The sequence below is a fragment of the Poecilia reticulata genome, chromosome 15 (genome assembly GCF_904066995.2).
Source record: "Poecilia reticulata chromosome 15, P_reticulata-male-v2, whole genome shotgun sequence".
In the NCBI taxonomy this organism is placed as follows: Eukaryota; Metazoa; Chordata; class Actinopteri; order Cyprinodontiformes; family Poeciliidae; genus Poecilia; species Poecilia reticulata.
Genome location: NC_088844.1, coordinates 12,909,875 through 12,931,882, shown reverse-complemented (window position 1 = coordinate 12,931,882; position 22,008 = coordinate 12,909,875). Strand labels below are relative to the sequence as shown.

General features: G+C 40.6%; 1 protein-coding gene across 7 annotated transcripts in view; it reads left to right on the top strand.

The window, feature by feature from the left end:
- The window catches only part of ctbp2a (C-terminal binding protein 2a), a 74,846-nt gene extending 53,062 nt beyond the window's left edge, over window positions 1-21,784 (top strand). For 4 of the 7 annotated variants that reach the window (XM_008429308.3, XM_081616580.1, XM_008429305.3 and 1 more), the window contains 8 exons: window positions 10,237-10,391; window positions 14,386-14,530; window positions 15,594-15,800; window positions 16,638-16,852; window positions 17,791-17,921; window positions 17,999-18,126; window positions 18,213-18,336; window positions 20,017-21,784. In XM_008429308.3, the coding sequence (XP_008427530.2) occupies window positions 10,237-10,391; window positions 14,386-14,530; window positions 15,594-15,800; window positions 16,638-16,852; window positions 17,791-17,921; window positions 17,999-18,126; window positions 18,213-18,336; window positions 20,017-20,200 (1,289 nt within the window). In that variant the 3' untranslated portion in view covers window positions 20,201-21,784. Of the gene's footprint in view, window positions 1-10,236; window positions 10,392-14,385; window positions 14,531-15,593; window positions 15,801-16,637; window positions 16,853-17,790; window positions 17,922-17,998; window positions 18,127-18,212; window positions 18,337-18,560 lie in introns of all 7 variants that reach the window. The other 3 variants (XM_081616581.1, XM_081616579.1, XM_008429307.3) reach the window with 2 other exon arrangements.
- The last annotated feature ends 224 nt before the right edge of the window (window positions 21,785-22,008 follow it).

Here is a 22,008-nt window from a genome sequence, read left to right as displayed (position 1 = left end):
GGCAACTCTGCCAAAGAAAAGATTACACCTCCCCTCTTTTTCTACTGCCTGAGGGATCGTAAACACGCACAAGAATGCAAGGCCCTGATTTTTATTAACATGCATGGACAGTAAGAGAGTGTAACCATACTGTTTTCTTTTTTTTTTTTTTTTTTTTTGCTACTCATAGTGTGAAAGTGGATGAACTTGAAGAGCAAGAAAATATGATAGGTGGATTGAAAAGCTGTTGGAGACACTGATATGGCCTTGTTGTTGTTTCATAAGGTCTGGGACTTTTATGATCAATAGAGTTGCAACAACACATTCTCCTCACAAGAGAAGACTGAGAATGAGTGTGTTAGAATTGGCAATCAATCCCTATTAAAAAAAAAAAAAAGAAGCAGACATTACATTTCTCCCATTGTGAATTTTTACAATATAAAAACAATTTTGTATGTTTTAAACAGATTTTTAGTGGATTGTCCCACTCAGCTTTGATAAGTTTAGACAAGTCTAAGTGAGAGACGTTAACTTTGCTTCTTCTTAGGGCTCCGAGATTACTTAAAATTAATGTCGATCTGCAATTAAGGATGATATTTACATTTTCAATCCGTGCTGCCCCTTTCTACAGTATAACTCGAATACTTTGCCCACAACCAAACGATGCTGTTTACATGGATATGACACAAGCCTTCAGTTCAAATCGTCAACATTAAGCAAAAAGAATGACATTAAGGCAAGTTCATTAGAAAGGGAAACATGATCAAAAGCAGATATTCACAGAGACAGACGTATCTGGACACAGCATCCTGCACTGTGCCAGTGGGCAGACAGCAGTCACCAGGCCCTCAGCGTTAGAGCGAAATGTTTCTGTCTGCATAAACAAGCTAGAGCATCATTTAATAATATAGCGTTATGTCTGCAACTGGTTCATTTTTATCTCGAATGTGTTCATTTTTAGAGAACCTATCTGGCTGTTGCGATTTTCTCGATCAAAAATTTTCTGTATTTTTTTTCAGTTTCCTCCGAGCAGCCGACACGCTCGCACATGGATGACTGTAGTTTCAGTGCTGCTGTGAAAGATTGTTGTTGACTTAGCCCCATGAGCCGTCTTTACTAGCTAACTCTTGTCACGTCAGTGCATTTCAAGAATGGTTTCCTTTTGTCCTTCAAAATAAGAGTTTCTAATCTCTCAGATGTTTAAAGCTCTCACCTTCACAGTCGCACTTAGTTTGCTGCAAAGCTTTACATTGAAAAAAAAAACAAAAACGTGTCATTTTAGCATTATCCCTCTATAAACCCCCCGCCAATCCATATCATATCGTAAGTACGCGTACTGTAGCTAAAATTAGGGCCGAATCAAGTTTTTGTTTGCTGAAACAATGGTTGTGGCACTTCCACTCCTCGTAGCTCGCACTGTGTTTGGGTTCAGAGGTTGGGTGGCCCGCAGGGACAAGGTTTAATGTAATTACGATCAAGCCTGTGCTTTGCTTCCTGCTGCACTTGCCACAAAGAAAAACCCACCAGGGGGTCAGCACTTCCCCTCCCTCATTTCACTCATCTCCAAGGCCCGCCAGCTTGGGAGTTACTAGGTAACCAGAACCAGCTGTTGGTTCTAAGCCCAATAAGACCGTTTTTGTCCAGCACCACTTGCCAAGTTTTTTTTCTTTTTCTTTTTCAAGCTTACTGTGAACTCCGTCCCTGACATCATCGCGCCATGGAAAATACTCCTCACTTCCTTTTGTTTTTGCAGTTTTATGGGCTCCACCAAAACACCTACTGATTTCTTGTATCGCGCAGGTCTGACGAGTTTATGTGGCTGTTAGGGACAGAGATGGGAAAGAGATCCGGATCCATGAGTTAGTGGGTGTTGAGTGTTTGGCCAAAGCGGCCCCCCTGTAATTCAAAAAATGACGTAAGAGAGGGTCTGAGTGTCTGACTCCTCTGCAGGTGAAGAGAATAAACTGTTTCAAAAGGCTATTAACGGAAATCTGAGACAGAAAGCTCACACAGTGAAAATATTCGTAAAATTATAATAGGGAAGGTAAGTTGATGCAAGTCTGTGGTCCCGGAGTGGAACATTTACATTTCAAAGTGTGTGACAACCTCACAAATAGCAAGCCACAAATAAATCTGGAGGGAGCACATTAACTTCCAAATAAAATTGTCTTTGTAAAGCAGCGAAAGTGTGTCGGAGATCCGTGAAACCGCAAATCCAGGCCGCTCGATTAGTCAGAAAATAGAGCCTGAGAGGAGAAAAAAAAAAAGGATTTCTGACGTAGTTTGATGTTTTTGAATGCCATTTTAAACGCTGGTTTCCAAGTGCTTAGAAAGAAACATGTTGGAATGAGATTTTATATTCTTTTGTCATTTTATATTTTCTTTCTGTTTAAGGAAATGATCCCTCTTGCTCTCGAGTGAAATCTCTGACTCACAGCGTCTGGCTGCGGAGCTATTTGAGCTCATTTTCCTACGCGGGCAGGGCCAAATGACAGAATCAGACATTAAACTGTATTCACAAAAGATCTGACGCGTTTCCTGAGTTCTCTGTTTCTCTTTCTTCAAGTTTAAAACAACTATTTGCGCTGTCAAGATCCAAAAAGGCTTTTTACTTTGGAACATCTGTAATCCATTTGTGGTGGAGCGTACGCTGTGGCCAACTCTGCCAAAGGTTTCCATACTTCCTGACAAATGGTGCAGTTTGTGATTAGTGTTGGCCAACGATACCATCAACTTTAGTCCAACAAAGCTTTTCTTCAGGGATGCACGAACATGTGACCATCACTGGATAAGGAAAAAAAAAAAATCTATTGTCACTGTTAGATTTACTTACTCGGCCCATTTTCTTATTTGTTGGTTTCTTTCATTCTGAGAGACAATGCTGGCTGTGGAGCTGTAATAAATACTTTAATTACAAAACAGGACATTGGCGTAGCCACTTTACATTTTAACCCCAAAGACAAGCAGCCAAAGTAATTTCCAGCCCAACATAAACCATCTTTAATTCTGTTGTTTTTGCTGCTCTCTTAAGTTTATATAACTGTTGAATAATGTCTCTGGTGTTTTCCTTCCCTGCTTCAGGGTGAGAGTCTGCATCAGGTTGGATCTTTATGATTGGGCAGAACTAGCTCTGCTTCCTACAGGTTCATGCTGCCTTGGACTTCATCCCATCAAACAGGCAGGATTTGGACACAGAAAATATGAAATCGTCTAGGCTGTCTTAAATTGAATTAACTAGCAGTTCAAAGCTGCTGCTTAGATGCAGATATGTTTCTGTCGTGTCCTTGTTGAAGACACTTGGACCGCCTTGCCTGCTGGTGGTTGGACTCCGTTTCTGTCGGGCTGCCTAAGGGCAGCTGTGGCTACAATGTAACATCGACGTGTGAATCATACATGCAGTTCTAATTTGAATAAGGATACCTCACAGGTGGTCTTGGGCTTCAGGAGGTGATGCACGTTTTGTGATGCGTTAAGTCCTATCTCTTATTGGAAGTGTGTGTAATGTTCATGATGGGGTCTTGTTTTGCTTGCTGCTGGTGTTTTGGGATTAAGGCTGCAAAACGTACAGTGATCACACTGAACGTCGACTTCACTGGTTGTTCTCTCTCTTAAAGGGGAAGGTTTCTCTCCACTGTCGCCTCATGGTTACTTAGAGGAGGGATGGGAGTTTGATTTGCTTGTATTATAACTAGGATTTGGATTACAATGAATTGTTTTGATCTGATTTCTATTTCTGGATATCTGTTGGATCTATATGCCTTGTAAATTTCTTTGAGATATGGATAACTTGAATTGAGTTGAAGATTAATGACCTTTTTTGTTTCAACATTTTTGGTGACAAGTTGTCTAAGGACATTGCTAGGTTTGTAGATTATTTAATTTAGCCTGTATGATGTCTGACAGCATGAGAAAACCTAAAACAAATAGAAGTATTGTTTTGCAAATTATACTTAAACTTTACCTTTAAGATGGTTTAGACATTTCAAACTCCAAGTAAAAGCTCAAGTTAATCTAAGGTGTTTATTATTATTATTATTATTATGAATGCTATGTTATTCTTCATGGCAATAGATTGCTGTTTCAATTAGAAAATACCATTTTAAATAGCTCTCTAAAATCAGCAGTATTACTTCTAATGTGTTGTCTGCTTCTAAGCACAAACGATTGAACACGCAACACAACTTTCCTTGAAAGTGTCTCTCGCTCTACATATCGGAGGATTTATTTATTTCCTTTTGAACGTCTCCATTTGTAAGCAGAAAAAATTTAGAGCGCAGCAACGTTAAAAAAAGCACAACAGCCAAACATTTCTAGTCTAGTCCAGGTCAAAGTAGATTGCTTTGGTCAGAAAAACTAAGAACTGGTTGTATAAGGCATTATTCACTGTTTTTCTCTGGAGGAAGATCATTCAAGGACACGTGGATGAGGATAGAGCTATCCACAGTGTTATCACTAAAAGCCAGCATAGTAGCTCGAGTTGAAGTGTAAGCAAAGAATAATTTTATTTCTGATATATGATTTAATCTACAAACCCTTTTGTAGATTGAGTTCATAGTAGTGCTCTGTAACCAATTCTCTGTCATATCCTTGATGCTACGCTACAATTTTAAATCTATGATATAACAATGTATAGAGTGTTTTAACAAATATTGATACTACTTGGATTTTAATTCTCAGACTTTGTGAAGTTAGTTGTTTAGTAGTGTGTTCACAGAACAGCTGTATTTGTATTGATATTAAATGGCCCTACTCACTGATGTGGTCATTTCTGAAGGGAATCATTTGCACTGAAAGTTTAAGACTTCCAGAGTAAAGGGAATTGAACAGAGTTGCATGGCAAACCTTGTAGATTCTTTTTTTATCTGTGATAACATTTGACAGCCATGTTTTATTTTCCTTCATACCACTATTATTCACATTTCACAGAGTGACGTGTGACGCATTTTATTTTTGAATGTTTTTGAGAGAGTTTAGGTAAAACGCTGTTTGCTTTAAGAATTCAGAAAAATCTCTAGGTGTTTTTATTTTTATTTTATTTTCTTCTTTGATCTAAAACTAGAGCCAAGTCTCAGTTCTCTTGGTGTATTACCAGTAAGTTTGTTCTAATTGCTGGTCAGGTATCAGAGCCATTTAGACCCACATTAACAACCTTGTTAAGTGTTAATTATCTGCAGGTTATTTGTGTCTTAAATTCAGCGCCACGTTCTGCCTTATTAGGCTGCAGTCAGCCAATTAGCAACCAGAAAATAATTAATCAGCAGCTTCTTGACCCAGTCTCTTTAACTAAAGCAGCATTTATTCCACCAACTGCTTCCTTCTCATTCATTTAGGGATTAAAAGCATCTGATTCCGACTTGTCACCCCTGGGTGACAGTTTTTTTTTTTCTTTTCTCATAATGTTTCCATTGCTTTTGTGCGGCTGTCGTCGGGAGATGGAGGTATTTTCCAGTCTGATAATGAACTCTGCAGGGGTGTGATGATGAGACACGGGGAGAGCCGGGGAGCTACAGGTGTGTTCGGCGAGGCTGCAGTCTGCTCCTTACACCTGCTTTATTAGTGCACACACACACACACACACACACATACAAACACGTCAAACAGGCACATACACAAACTTAAGAGTCCAACCAGAAATATTACCATTTCTGCGTGATGACTACTGTTCAAAAGCAGCACGATGTGCCTGACTCACACCAATACAGGCCACATGTGCATGATGTGCATCGCACAGAAAAACGGAGCATTTGACCCACACAAAGCCCAGTGCATGCACATGCACACGTGCAAATATGCCTACGTAGCCTGTTTGTTACAAATTACAAATAATTTTTTTTTTTTCTTAAAAAGGCAAAGCCAGCCTATTTGGAGTGGACTTTTCCTCCTGTCGTTTCCCAGGCTCCAGGTGTGTGTCTGTGACATTCAGGGGAGGAGCAGGTGAAGGGACAACATTTTTCATTTCCACTACTTTTGGCAAACGCTTCGACGAGATCCAACTGTTTGAACTGATAATGCATCTGAGTCTGTTTACACTTTTTTTTTTTTTTTTATTAGCTGCACTGCTCAGTCACATTAGCTTATGGAAAAATAACTTGAAAACCTTTTGGGTTATTTTAAAAACGCCATACTAGCAGATATTCAGCTGAGTACAAATTTGTTATGTGTCTGTCATAAAGACCGATTTACTGCATAGGTGCTTTGAAATAGAGCAATATTTTGTCTCCTGCCTTCAACTAATTCACATGAAATCATATGCTGTATGTACATGTACAGCCAGTCCTACAATTATTGATGCAATTGCTAAATTTTATTTGAAATTATTTTTATTCACCCAAGATGTTTTTGTCTGAGGGTAAAACATGTAAATTATTTATTTTTAATTTTATTTAAAAAGTCTGGTTTTTTATTTTAATATGACGTTATTTAAACCTTCCTCAACAATCAATTGAAAATAATTGCTGATTAGTTGTTTCCTTGGTCACTTTAAATGCAGCAGCAGTTCTTTGAGGTGGGACTTAGCTTTGCTTTTATGCTGCGTTTCCTCCAACCACACAGATCAACATAATGTTACGTTCAAACTTACCACAACCAAACCAGCTGCTTTGCACCAAATGTAGTTTTAAATGTCTTAACTTTGGTAAAAAGAAAAAAATCTTTCGATATGTTACAGACGCGTTGCAGTTTAATATTCAGAGTTGTTCAATCTCTCTGTGTTTGTAGCATAATCTCCTCTGTCTCTGTTAGCGGGCCCTGAGGAACTGAACATATTTTCAGATTGGTTAAGGATTTCCAAAGAGCAAATTTACTGATATAGAGCTTTGGAGAAAAGCCATTTAACTCTGCACTGTCATAGAGAGTAACGAGTAATTATTTTTTTTATTTTTTTTTTTAGAGCTCTGACATTTAAAATCTAAAGCCACAGAATTTCTGTGGTGCAATGAAACATCCTGATGAAGTGGAAAAAAACAAAAAAAAAACTGCGTCACTGGCTATGCCGACATGTTTTCAATCCTGAAAGTTTGTTTTTACTTCGCCGACTGGGACGTTTTCTCCGACATAGTTGCAAGAATTAGAAAAGAATGAAGTGTAAAATTTTCTGGTTTGACAGCATCAAGGCACTTTTAAATGCACAACTCCAGCTGGATCTTTATGAATGGAAGAAACGCTACGTAAAAACCACGACATTCCAGCTTTCCACTAAATCGAGGAAGACACTGCTGCACTTCATCACAGCAGATATTGTACACTCTCCCACAACAGCCCATTTCAGATCATTCTTTAGCATCGTGAGCTAAGCGTGCGACTGAAAGAGCACAACACTGACTGAGTGATTCGAGTCAACCCAGGAATGCTACGCCTCCATCAGCCATGGGAACTAGTCATATACCATAACCACTGCGAACTGTAAGGGGGAAGAGGGAATGAGTTTGATGTGGCACAAACAGAGGCAGCAGTTGGAGCAGCTGCAGTTTAACACAGAGTGGAGTCATCGTCTCATCCTTCAGAGTCCATTGAGTAATTGTAATGACATGTTGGTCGTTACAATTAAATCTAGATATATATATTTATATGTTTTAAAAGCCTGTTGAGTTCTCCAGAAAAAAAAGTATGTGTGTCACCAAGTTTTTAGAAACATTTAAAGACTTGCGTCACCAACTGAGGACAGTTTTTGCACATTTCTGAATATCGTTGCCTCACTCCTGTGGAGCCGCAAAGTACTTTGTGAATCTCTCGTGTCTCTCATAAAGCCTCGACGGTGAATCTAAAGGACAAAGCTGGTAAAGGTGATTGTTTTCCGTTCACCCTCTGCCAGCCTGACACACGGAGTTTCAGGCCGCTTTGTGAGACTGAACGCTCTTGTTTGGGACTTTACAGGAAGATTTTCCAAAATCAAACAGCTCTGTTGCACCTCTTCTGAAGTTGGAAACCCACAAGAGGCAGATTATGAAAGAATTAAACACAACGAGGCAAAAGGGGATACTTTGCCTTTGTGCGGCTTTACAGTTTGTTTTATTAAACTCTGCTTGACTGCTGACTGCCCACTTCACTCTTCTGGTCTGTGTCCTTTCTGCCACGCAGCTGCCGGACGTAATTCTTACGGCGGGAAAACCGATGTGTAAAAATTAACAGGAGGCGTCCGGCGTCACCCTCGATGTTTTACAATCTGTCTTGGCAAAGCCTGACAGATCATTTGTTGTCGCAGAGATAAATTTGTGTAAATGCATCGTCAGTCATCTCGTGTTCACTCCTTTAGCGATCTTTCATCGGTTTCGGAGTGGTGAACTCCTCTCTTCCCCCCGTCAGTCCTGCTTATTTGGATCAGTTCGTCCTCGACTGTTGTAGAAGAACAAGAAGCGAAGGCAGAGGCATTAATCAAATGAATGAAGCTAATAATAATTCCTGTCATTTGTCAGAGCAATGATATTAATGTCAACCAACTAGGCTCTGTTTTTTTTATATAAATTGATCCTCTGATTCCAGTTCACTCCTGAACAGGGGAACGCCGCTGCTCCTCATTTTGCATGCAAGACGGTTTCGGTCATTCATTTATTTATTTACTGGGGGAAGCGGCTGGGAAATATCGATTCTCCAAAACGCAGTGCATGTTTTTATTAAATGCAACAGTGCAACGCACAGGTCTCCAAATATATGAGATTTAGCATTTATTTTTTCACCCTGCCCCGGCATTGTTCTTTGATTTAAGGTGTTAAGTATTGTGTCACAAAATATATTTTATACGCGATGGTGATGAAATGAGAGGCTTTAAATGTTTGACACAGTAACACAGAAATAAGTAAATGATTGTTAATGCAAATGAACATGCAACTCTGGAGAAAATGAAGAGACCACTACACAGAACCCATGAAAACATGATGGTTATTCCACCAGATATTTATTTTCTGAACTCTTACTGTGTTAAAACATCAGTATTATTGTTTCTAAATTAATACAAACTTGTTTTCTTTGCCCCATTTGAGGTATGGAAGCGCAGCATCCTTTTCGTTATTTGGACCATTTCTGATTTTATGCACATAAATACTAAATTTTTGCTTGGAATTTCAGAGACATGTTTTCAGTAGTTCATAGAATAAAAGAAAAATGTTCATTTTACTCAAACATACACCTATTCAAAGTAAAATCAGAGAAACTGATCATTTTAAGTGGTCTCTTAATTATTTCCATAGCTGTATGTTAATACTTTTTGCTAAATGAAGTTTTACTTTGCAATTACAAGCAAGTGAATGCCAAATAAAAATATCAATTTCTAAAAATAAAAGTAACCAACAATTAAACTGATGAAGTTCTATGTATCCTATTTACACAAGAAGCAAAGCTCTGCAGAAAATCCTCGGCAGCATGCACGCACCCGCCTTTTTTCTCCTAAGTTTAGCACGGTTTGTTAATTTGTCCATGCAGGCACATGTACTACTTCCTGTGCGTATGCTTGGACATTTCAGCCGTGGAGGTCAGAAAAGCTTTTCTCTCCTCTCCTAAACCGGAGGAGTTAGAGGCGCAGTCACGATGCGAGCAGGCTTGGATGTCCTCTCCAGCAGCGCAGATGCCACTAAATAAAATATTTCATAATCCTGCCCAAATCCTCTAATCACCATGACAACAGGCAGCAGGGAGCCAGAGAGTGGATGTGTTTGGACCCCCCACCTCCCATCTCTTTTTTTTCCTCCTTCTTCTTTTTCTCCCTCTTTCATCAGCATTTGGGCTCACACAGTCTGATTATATTTTACCTCCTGTTTAACAAACCTGGGACATTTATTGATTGAACGTAGCAGGGGTTTTATTAACGGCCGTGACCCCCTTTTATGGAGAAACTTCCAAACTGCTCTTTTTTTTTTTTTATTCCAGCATCAGAATGACTGCAAATAATTTACACTGTACACCCACCATCTAAAAATACACAGTAAAGACCTGCCCCGGCTCCTGTGAAGTGATAGGATAATGGAGGTGATGACCTCATGAGGTGAAAGGACCTGTTGCCTGGTAACAGTTTGGGGAAAACAGCAAGTCATGGGGTGGTCGTATCGTGGATGTGAATATGCGCGTCTGAGATATCGACCTGCGCCGACAGGTAGAGGAGACGATGATGACGGCGGGTTGAGAGAAGAAGAGAGGAGGTCAAGTTTTGTGGAAATCGATCAGAAGCCAAAAACGGGATCCGTGGTCAACACTTCCTGGATGCGCCTCCTGACCTGACCTGTGCCAGGTGTAAATAATTGACCGCCTGTTTTCTCTGCCTCTCCGCAGGTATCCGGCCCCAGATTATGAATGGGCCTATGCACCCGCGCCCCCTGGTGGCGCTGCTGGACGGGCGCGACTGCACCGTAGAGATGCCCATCCTCAAAGACCTGGCCACCGTGGCTTTCTGTGACGCTCAGTCCACGCAGGAGATACACGAAAAGGTATCGTTTAGTTCTTGGTCAATATAATCGCCAATTCCTCTTAGATGCTGTGTTACCCTTTTAACTTCTTCCAGTGATCAAGAGGGAGATTTTTCACATTAGCCTGGTTTAAAAAAATAAAAATAAATAAGAAGCACCAAACGTTTCAATAATGAAAAGAAAAAAAGGCGCACAAACCGGTGTAACAACTTCTGTTTCTAATATTGTTTTGCGTTCTGCTCGTCGAAGAAGAAAAATCTTTGTCCTCCTTCCAAGCCTCCCCCTCTGTAATGTTTTAATGATATTTCAGCCCACTGGCTCATTCCAATCTCCCAGTGCAGCCATAATGGTTTCATCACTGACGCTAATCCCACTGGGGGCTGAAGTGCAGCTTTGTTAAATAAGGAGGAGTGGGAGGAGGAGGAGGAGGCTGGTAATAGAAATGCAGTGTAATTGTTCTCAGCCAGAGTGGGTGAAACGTTTGTCTTATTTTACTGTCTGTACGCCGGAGCCGACGAGCGGCAAGTTTTCCAATTCCAAACTCAAAAAGAGCTCTTTAAAGGGATTGGAGGAGAAAAAGGGACGGTGAAACCGTCTCCCTCGTTCTGCCTACATGGAAGTGGGTTTTCTTGAACATTCGTGTGTTTTAATTTTACAGTTTGAGTTGATGAGATCCAAAGTAAATCTTTTTTGTTGGTATTAGTAATCTGTGTGCAGCGAAATGCTCTCAGTGTGATTATGTTACACAAACAGAGGGCCCATCTGGAAGCATCAGTGTTGGCTGCAGTCCCACAACGATAACGACACAGCAGAGGATACAGAGGGGCTGCAAATATGCACACACACACGCGCACACGCATGCACACACACACACGCACGGACACACACGCGCGGAGAGGCGCGCACTCCGAATTACACATGAACAACATCACCAACTCTCTGTTGGGAAAACTGAAGCGTTGCTTTGTTTTGTTGTGTTTTTGTAACAAGACTTCCTTGAAGTTTTCAGACGTAGCGATGAAGGAATCAGACATATGGAGACTGATTGATTAAAACAAACAAAAAAAAACAAAAAACAGAAGAGTAACAACCGAATTCATTTATGGTTTTGTACATTTTTGTTTCATTACAATTTTTTTATTTTTTTATTTTGCAGTCCAATACATTAGCATGTATGTTCAGATGAGGCTCGTTTATCAGATTAAAAGTACCTTAGGAAAATAACAACCAGTATGCAGGTATTAAGCATATTAAGTCCACGTTTGTGTATTTAAAAAAATATATTTTTGGTTCAGTGCCATTTTCTAATCTTAAATGTTGTGCTTTCGTTGACTTTGACAAAATTAAAAGAAATAAAGGCTTGATGAGGTGTTAAAAATAATCTACATGACATGTTTGACTCAATGAATTGAGTTACTAAAATAAAATTTTATACAGTATTTTTAATTGTTGAATTGTTTGTTTTTATTAGCTTGGTTATATTATTTTATATCACATTCAATTCAATTATACAACAAACGCTACTTGGCTCACATCAGTTCAATTTGATTGAATTTATTTAAAATTTTGTTAAATTTGATTCATTTGAAATGAATACAGTTTCATTATTTTCCAATTAATCCCAATTTACTTGGTTCAGATTACAAAAATATTCAATTCATTACAGTCCAATTATGTAAAAATAAATAAATAAATAGTAATAATACGCATTTTTTCTTGCGAATTGCTCTTGCGAGGTGTTTGTATTTTTCCTAGTGGCCTCTTCACTTGCATGGCAAAGAAAGATTCATTGATATTCTCAAAGTTGAGCGTGTAATCCTGCGGTGTCTGGTGAGCGTTTTGTGATGCCAGCTGAGTTAAAAAAGAGAAATCTATGAGAGAGCACTCACGCTCGATGGGTGAAGGAGTCTTGTCCTTGAAAAGGCAAAGGCAGCCCTTAGAATTTCAGAAAGAAATCAAAGTGTTGTTTTAGTGCTAATTACAACACTTAAAATATACTTGTGGGTGAACTGGAAAAGGTTTCTGGAGAGTTTGAGAGTAAGTAAAATCTGCCAAAGAATATATTATGAATTAATGATGTTTTACAGCTATTTGAGCTTAATTTTGCCCTGATGAGGCTTAGCTTACCACTCCGCTGCTGATTTAAGATGCTGCTTTTAGCTTAACGGCTCTCACCTTTTACTAATGTCAAAAGCGGTGACTTGCTTCATTGATGAGCATGAAATGAGCAACTGCAAACTCCAGTCATGACAGAATCGAGTCATTGAAGCAGCTGGCTGTGAACTCTGTCATCAGTTCAGCAGGTTTGAGTCTTCCTAAGCTAACGGAAGAAAATTGAAATAAGCCAAGTGGCTTTTTGTATTGAAAAGTAGCTTGCATCATTTAAAAAAAAAAAAAAAAACATTTGGAAAACTCTCGGGTAATTCAATGCAACAATGCAAATCATATTTTCAGTTTTATTTATCTGTAAGAACGCTGTAGCATGCAAGAACTCCATGTTTGTAATAATAATTAGTATAAGAACAGATTTCAAAATCATTTTTCTAGCCTTCCTGCTGTGATCTTCATACATATCAGTAGATGCATGTATAACTGTTGTGGTAAATAAAGGTTTTACTCTTTTAAAATATAGACAAAATGGAGTTCAGTATGTGATATTTTTGCATCATCTTACATTAGCAGCTAACGTAATTAGCGTAGCTAGCATGAAAACAATATCAGTCTCTGTGTGCAGCTCTAAATAAAGCAAAGGACCTGTGTTGTCATGCCAATATATTATCTCGAACATAACTAATGACAATTCTTTGTTTACATCTATGATTTCTGTATCTCTACCTCTGTGCCTTTGTGAAAGGTGATAACATCAGCCATTTTTAGCCAGATTGTCTGTCGTGTAAACAGGATTCATATGAAACATCAACCTAATTTAATTCATGACAGGTGCCGAATATCAAAAATCCATTCGTTTCTGCGTTCAAGAGATAACGTTGACATCTTTAATGATTCTGGCGCTTGAAGCAGTTAACAAAGCATTATGGGAAAAAGTCTGGCTCAGTTTAAGGCTAACAAAGTAGCTGTGGATGCTAACTAATTATTGTACTTTGGTCTCTTTGCTTCCTAACCTTTACTTAGTTTCTAATTCAGACTGAACGCATAAAGATTCAATTGTCGTGTCTCTCCCAAAACTTCAGAAATAAATATTTGCTCATACTGAAACCTTCTTTGTGGTTCTCACGTGGGCCTTCAATAAATTGAAGGTTTTGTGTTTTGTTCACCAAGTCTAATTGCAGAATTGCGGGATTTATTTTTTCACTCATTAGTGAAATCTAAAATCTATCTTCTCAGTTTTCCCACTGCTTAGCCAGGGTACAACGACTCGCCGTCGTCCTTCCATCCAAGCCCACGGCGCTCCTGTTGCACTCATAACGGCATTAATGCGCAAAGGGAGTTTCAACCTTGAGCTTTAGCATCCAGCCCCTGTTATTTCTAACTCCAATAAAAATGTGTTGGGCGGGAAATTCATGACTATGCTAATCTGCCTCAGGTAGGTCAATTCTGTTAGCGGGTCGTGAATTTAAACCAGTTGTTTAACGGCCTTGGCTTCGCCGCGGCAACTTCTTAATGCTCGCTGCGCTTCTCAGCAGCTGTCAGTCTACTTTATTGTCCGGCCTGCACCCGTTCTGACCTTGTTTGCATACAGTCTGAGTTAATGGATTGTGACAAAAAGCAGCTTTTGCATGCGCTCATTATACGGTAAACACACAGACACAACTGCTTGTGTTTTAGAGCACACATCAACAGTCCATTTGCATTTAGATGAAAGATGACGGACATAAACTCGGGTCCAGAAGGAAAAAAACAGATAGATAAATAAATAAATAAATAAATAAATAAATAAAGGAAGGTGGTGAAAGCACTTTTATTCACGGCGGCTGCAACAAGTCGCTCTCTGCTGAACATCAGGATAACGGGGTGGGATTTAAACGGATGATAAAGACGACGGTGATTCCCGCAGGTGCTGAACGAGGCCGTGGGGGCCATGATGTACCACACCATCACCCTGACCAGAGAGGACCTGGAGAAGTTCAAGGCGCTGCGCATCATCATACGCATCGGCAGCGGCTACGACAACATCGACATCAAGGCCGCCGGGGAGCTCGGTGAGGCTGTGGAGCACAAAGAGGCCGGTTACCGGCGCGCAGATCGAGGCCGTTCAGCATGACGCAGTAATTATATGCCGAAAGTAATGAAAACGAGGAACGAGAAAGCAAGCATGGCCTATCCATGCGGGAGGAGGGGAACGATAACACAAGTGATTCAAAGTCGATAAAGAGAGTTCGCCTCTTCCTCAGGGTCAAACCAAACTCTACTGGTTATGTTAGCTTAACATAAACAACATGTGTTGTAGAATTTAATTACTGTCTGTAAACATGAGAGGTGATGGAGCTACTTTAGAGCAGCTGGAAATCCTTTATATTCTCGTTTGGTATGAGAGGCGGATTTAGTGTGAGATCCTGATTAGCGTTGCTGCCGTGTTTCATCACATTGATTTCTTACTGTGATCGTCTTTCAGGTAGTTACTTAGTTTGTACCGTTTAGTTTTTTTGTAATGCAGCTGTTTAATTACTGGACATGAAACACATTTTAACTTTAAATATAAACTGTAGTGTAACATATTAAATGTTTTCGAATGATTGTTTCATTTATTAGGTTGTGGTTTTGGCACTTTTTGTAATAACTGGTATGCAGATTCTTGCGTTGCTCTGCAGAGTCTGGGCACATATTGACACACTCTTGTTAGCAAAAAAGCTTTATTTTTAGCAACATTGGACAATTTTCAAACATAGAAGGCCTGGTTAAGATCATACCACAGCATTTTAATAGAAATTTTAACCTGGACTTCGACTAGACCATTTCCAAAACCGGCGTTCAGAAGCAGCAACACATCCCAAATACTGTAACACTACTGTTAGCATTATGCTATTTTTCTTAAATGGTGTGCTAATTTCATGACAGATTTAAAAACGTCTGCTTAGCAGACAAGTAATTTTTTTGGGTTGTTTTTTGCCGCTAACAAATAAGATCTTCATTTTCTATTTACTCTGGTGATTTTTGACATTAAATATACAAACTCATTTGATGATCTGACAGAGTATGAGAAAAACTCATCTAAACTAAAACTAAATCATTACTATGTGCGTTCCTCTGTCTGTCCGTCTCCAGGCATCGCCGTGTGTAACATTCCTTCAGCAGCTGTAGAAGAAACGGCAGACTCGACGCTTTGTCACGTCCTTAACCTGTACCGGCGAAACACATGGCTGTACCAGGCTCTCCGGGAGGGCACGCGGGTCCAGAGTGTGGAGCAGATCCGGGAGGTGGCGTCGGGGGCAGCCAGGATCCGGGGCGAGACACTCGGTCTCATCGGATTTGGTAAGAACCTTATTTAGAAACTTGCAGTTTCTGGAGACAGGCTCTGAAGAGTCTCTCTAAGGTATGAAAAAGGAGATATGGGATGTTTTAAAGGAGAAATATGTTTTCCTGAATCATAGAGCATTCCACCTTTGACTGTTTTATGCCAAAAACCTCGTTGCTTATAGGCTGGTACATTTTTAATGCAGCAAGTTGTGCAATTTCTGCATCAATTTATGGAACGCATATTTTATCCAAGTAAACAAAAACAAAAAACTCAAGACCTATAAAATAATTTACTAGAAAAAGTCAAGTAAATTTGCAGATTTCAATGTGGACGTATTAAGAATTTGTAGTTGTTTTTAGCACAATCTGAATTGCAGATGAGCTTTTTTTCTACTGTAATATGTTTTTTTTCATATTCATCAAATTAGTCAATCAAGTTTTTCAATTGATTAAAGTTTAGAAATGTGTTTCGCCTGTGGCATTTTTAGAAAAAGAAAAATGAGGTCATATTTTTGACTTTTTGCCTATATTTTTTGCAAAATATGTACAAAAAGTCACATATATTTACTAGCAACTCTAACAAATCCTATGAGTGTCTATTATAGTTTCTTTTCTCACACTTTCTGTTTCTGTGGATTATAAATATGGCGTGACACAGACACGTTGCTCTTAGTCCTCCTCAATATGGGAAAGACGAGAGAGCATCTCATTCGTGGAAGGGAGACGTGTGTTGATCCACACACACACACACACACACACACACACACACACACACACACACACACACACACACACACGCACACACACAACATTTCACCACTTTTGGTTTTCTCTCCTCCTCGCCTCCATCAGGGCGCACGGGCCAGGCGGTGGCCATGCGGGCCAAGGCGTTTGGCTTCAACGTCATCTTCTACGACCCTTACCTGCAGGACGGCTTGGAGCGCTCGCTCGGAGTCCAGCGGGTCTACACGCTGCAGGATCTGCTGTACCAGAGCGACTGCGTGTCCCTGCACTGCAACCTGAATGAACACAACCACCACCTCATCAACGACTTCACCATCAAACAGGTGCGACTTGAGACGGACCCCTCCGTCTTCCGCGCGACCATGGTGATGAATAAAACGGGAACAAATTCAAAAATAAAAAAAAAAACACAGCTGGCGATTTCCTGGAGAATCTGCTATGGGAATCTTTCCGTGTTGTTCAGCCGTCACCTTTTCTTCTTCTACTGTTGAATATCAGAAGTAAATCACACGGAAAGAGACATTGCTGAGACGTGTGGGGGTGGATAGAATATGTCGCTTCTGTCCATTTATAACTTTGAGGTCAGTGTGATCCAGGTGCCTCCAACGAGTGTGGGTGTAAGATTGGAGTGTGTTCTTTTGCAAACTCTTCATGCATAACAAGTTGCTATCAAATTGTAAGAGTGTAAATCTAACAGCAGAGACTTTTCTAAGTGTTTAGAAATTATATTTTTGCAGTTACCTAACATTTATTCCCAGATATTACCCTGTTAACACTGCTTAGTCAGCTTCCAGAGCACGTAGTTATGTTTTATGTTCTCATATTTATGCTGAGCCGCCAACAAGCAAGGTAGTTAAAAACCAAAGAATGTCTCCGTTCAGCAAAGGATGCGGGGTTTATAAGCAATGCAGCTTAACCCTAAAATACAATTAGTTGTGTTACTTTTTGTAACCTTGAAATGCAATGCCGCTGGTGCACACAATGTGTTTTCATCTGTGATGAGTGCAGATCTTATTCTGAGTCCTTTTAGTCTCCTGCTGCCTACTGCTGCCACCTACAGGGTATAAACGTCACAGCAGCGTCTGAGGTTCAGGAAAACCTTATAATTCCCTTAATGGCACCTTGCTTATCACCACAGACCAAATCATTTCTAATAACTAATAATAACTAGACCCCAATGAATCAATCTAATAGTGCTTGTGTCTTCTGTCGGGTTGAGCTAAAACTCTCCTGTTTTGTGTTTTTTTGTGTGTGTTTTTAGATGCGCCAAGGGGCTTTCCTGGTCAACACGGCACGGGGAGGGCTAGTGGATGAGAAAGCTCTGGCTCAGGCCCTCAAAGAAGGCAGGATACGCGGCGCTGCGATGGACGTCCATGAGTCAGAGCCTTTCAGGTGCGCCTCATCTCCTAGTATCTGTTGCTTATTTCTTCTTACGCGTTTCCACCTACTTTTTATTCGTTGCCGAACAGCTTTTCCCAGGGCCCTCTCAAAGACGCCCCCAACTTGATCTGCACGCCCCACACCGCCTGGTACAGTGAGCAGGCGTCGCTGGAGATGAGGGAGGCCGCTGCCACGGAAATCCGCAGAGCGATCACCGGTACGGATCCCGTTCTCGATCCTTTCCCAATCCGCAGCAAGCTTCCGTCTCCTGACTCCGCGAAACTCGATCCCTCCCACGTGCAGGTCGCATTCCCGACAGCCTGCGGAACTGCGTCAACAAAGAGTTCTTCGTGTCCACGGCGCCGTGGGGGATGATGGAGCAGCAGCAGCCCCAGGTCCACCCAGAGATCAACGGCGCTGCCTACAGGTAGGAGGTTTTCGCACGCCAAACGGTGAGCAACTTGTGCCGTCTCAACTCACGCAGTAGCGCGCGGCTGGGGCGGTCTGAAGAGTTTGTATTTGTGTTTGTGTGAATTCAATTTTGTGTGCTTTTTTTTTTTTTCGGCCCAAATGAGCTTGTTAAGTCTAGGCTGTGCGCTTCCCAGTCTCTCTGCACTGTCTCAACCAGCCTGAACTGCTTCTCTCACACAGCCGAGTGAACCAAACCATGGTACAGGCCATAGCAACGGGGGGAATGCAGGACAAATTATATACCTAATTCTCTACCAGGTAAATGAATTCAAAAGAAAGATTCTTAATGACAACAAAACCCTGCAGAGTGCTGTAACCTTGTTCTCCTTCACCCGCTAACCTCCACGCCCAGTGACTGCACCCGCCGCCGCCCCTCCGCCCTGCTTCCCCAGCCACCCCTCCACCTCCCACCCCTCAGCAGGAACCAAAGCACAACTTGTGTTTCTGTCTAACGCTGGAGGGGTTGGAAGAGGAAAGAGAAACAAGATATGGGCTGCGGACAGTTAGCTCGAAGTGTTATTTGCGTTTCTCACATTTTGCTCTGTTTGCAGCCACAAACTTTCACCGTCGTTATCAGGACGGTTTCTTTTGACTTTGTGTGATAGGAAAGTGGTGCATGGTTGGAAAGTGGAGGTAACCCCCGAAACATTAGGGGGAGTGTAAATATTTTCAAAATGAATTTGTTTAACTCAATTAAATGTATTTTAATACCTCAAAAAGTTTGAATTAGATTACAGAATAACTTTGACTAGACCACTGTAAGACCTTAAATACAAGTCGCTCTTGAATTCTCACTTTTTTTGCAGCCTCTAAAAATAGTTTTGTCCAATTCTTTTTCCCAGTTTTCAGCCTTTACTCTCCCCTCAGCACGATGCTGCCAGCTCTCCATTCGATGGTCTTTTCAGATGTTCAAAACTTGGGATATCAATTATAACCTAACACTGAGGCTTTTTGTTCTTTATTGATCTCTCAGACCAAAGAGTTGTACATTACACACAGGTGGGACTTCGTTTACTGATTAGGATTTCATGCAGGGGTATCAGAGTTAAAGGGGGCTTTAACTCAAATTTTTCTCCACTTCACAAATATGTACTACTACGTCAAGTTTTTAGTTGTGACAAATGTGGAAAAAGTTCGAAAACATGAACAAATTTATGGATTTTGTGGTGAAATTGATATGATCCGAAATGACAAAAATACATTTTGACATTTGTTTTTCACCCTTTTTACACATTGTCTTGAATACTTCAATGTTTTTAAGACACTTATCGCCTTGACGTGCCTCTTTTTTATACGTATCGTTTTATGTCAGACCAGGTGCCGTTTCCTGATGTGATAAAAATCTCATAGAAAATGTGAACATTTTTTGATATAAGGTCAACAAGCCTCTGACTTAATTGTATTCTTGCTGTGTTAGTCAAATAGAGTTTAATTTTGTGTTTTTTTTTTGTGCTTTAGAAATAATCAGTTAAACCTCAAAATTTCAAAATCTCAACATAATGACCCTTTAAATACATCTCTAGATTGAAACAGACAGCGGCCATTTACTGGGAACGTTTTATGTTATTTTCTCGTCGCCTCATAAGTTCCAGTGTGTACGTCTCCATGTTTGTTCACTCCGTGCGTTCACTTTCAGATTCCCTCCCGGAGTGATGGGCGTCGCACCTGGCGGGATAATCGGACCTATGGAGGGATTGGTGCCTGGGGGCCTGCCCATCGCCCACACGCTCCCCCCGGGCACCCATCCGTCACAGGCTGCCTCCCCGCATCAACCCTCCAAACACGGCGACCCCATGAGAGAGCACATGACTGAGCCGTAGTAGGACCGCCGCCGGAGCTGACGAGGGTCACGAAACCAGTGTAAACACCAAGGATCCGACCGAGTCAACCCATCCAAACATAAGCTTGACTTCAGCCATCTGGACCTACCAGCAAACTGCCTGTGGGGCAATGTGTTACGCACTCTGTTTTTTTTTGTTTTTGTTTTGTTTTTTTTGTATGAAACCACTAGACCCAAGTGAGGACAGTGGACGACGGTGCACGCCTGAGCTGCCACACCGAGATGGGACTGAGCGACTGTCAAACTCCTGTGCAGAAGATCCAAACTCTCTCCCTGTTTCAGATTTGATTTTGCCTCCTGATTGGGAAAATAAAAAGTGAAGTTTTTCTTTATATTGTTACCATTCCGTCTGTATTATGGAGGTTTTCCTCTGACTTCTGGGATGCGTTACCAGGAACTAAAGGCAGAACGGAAACCTGATCCCCGTCCTCCCTGGACCGTGTCAAGACTAATTTTCCCTTTTAGTTTTTTTCTTCTTTTTTTTCTTCACACTTCTGCTCAAATACATGTTTTTGTTTTACTCCATTCTGAATGTTTATTTTTCCGTGCTTCTGTTGAAAATCTGTTTGTTTTTTTCTGTTGTTCAGTCTGTGAAAAACTCGAGGGTTTACAGTCGTGTTTTAGCAGACAGGAAAGATGAGGAGTTCCTTTGATCTAAACTCTAGTTCCGCCTGTCTCGGTCTGTGAAGGGTTGTGCCCCCAGAATGTAAAGAAAAGTTAGGAGAAAGTAGATGTGGAATAACATTTGGATTTGTGAGGAATGACCCTTTTAAACCAAAAAAAAAAAAAAAGGAAGAAAGACACAAACAATCGGGAAATAGCGTTAAATTGAGATGTAATCTTTCAAAATACCTTGGATGTTTGCTTGTTATGAACACAATATTGTCTGTTGGCATCCAAAGGACCTGATTTGCATGGCAGCAACACACTTGCGAGATATGAATGCGTCGGGGTGGGGAGGGGGAATCGAAACGGGAAACGTCTTAACTCAGGAAAAACAAAAACATCAAATCTGAACAGAACAAGATGAAACTCTGGATTACTGCTTTTATTTCTCCGTTGTGTTTTTTTTTTTTTTTTCATTTTTTCATTTTTGATGTTGGAAGGTTTTCACTCCTGTTAGATTTGTATTGCCTTGTTAAATGTTCATATAAATGTAGCCTGATGTGGCCGACCTCGCTCTCGCTCGCTCCCTCTCATAGTTCCCCCTTTGTTTTCCCTGCTGTGACGAGAGCCAGATGGGGCTCCTGGAGGCTCTGTGAACAAGCAGCAGCCACATCTATCCATCCATCCATCCATCCATCCATCCATCCATGCATCCATCCATCCATCCATCCATCCATCCATCCATCCATCCATCCATCCATCCATCCATCCATCCATCCATCCATCCATCCATCCATCCATCCATCCATCCCCTCAACACCAGGACTTTAGCAAGACGTGGCTGCTAGCAGATTGTTTGGTTTTTAGTGTGAGTATTTGTATTTGTTTCTTGTATAAGGTGAACATATAGCATACAGTGCAGCTGGAACCAATAAATAAAACTTACTGTTCTGATTTACGATTGGCCATTATTATTTTCCTTTGCACCACGATTCAAAAGGTACTTTAAATGTTATGAAGCTTCAAGTTTTATTCAAGTGACATGGAAACACACCTGTCTGTCACATTTTATATTTTTATTTCCCATTTGCTTGTGTCTGGAAAACGTTAGAGCTGAATAAAAAATATATTTGAAGTTGTTGATATTAAATCATGATCCCCAAAAATATTTTTCCTGAATTC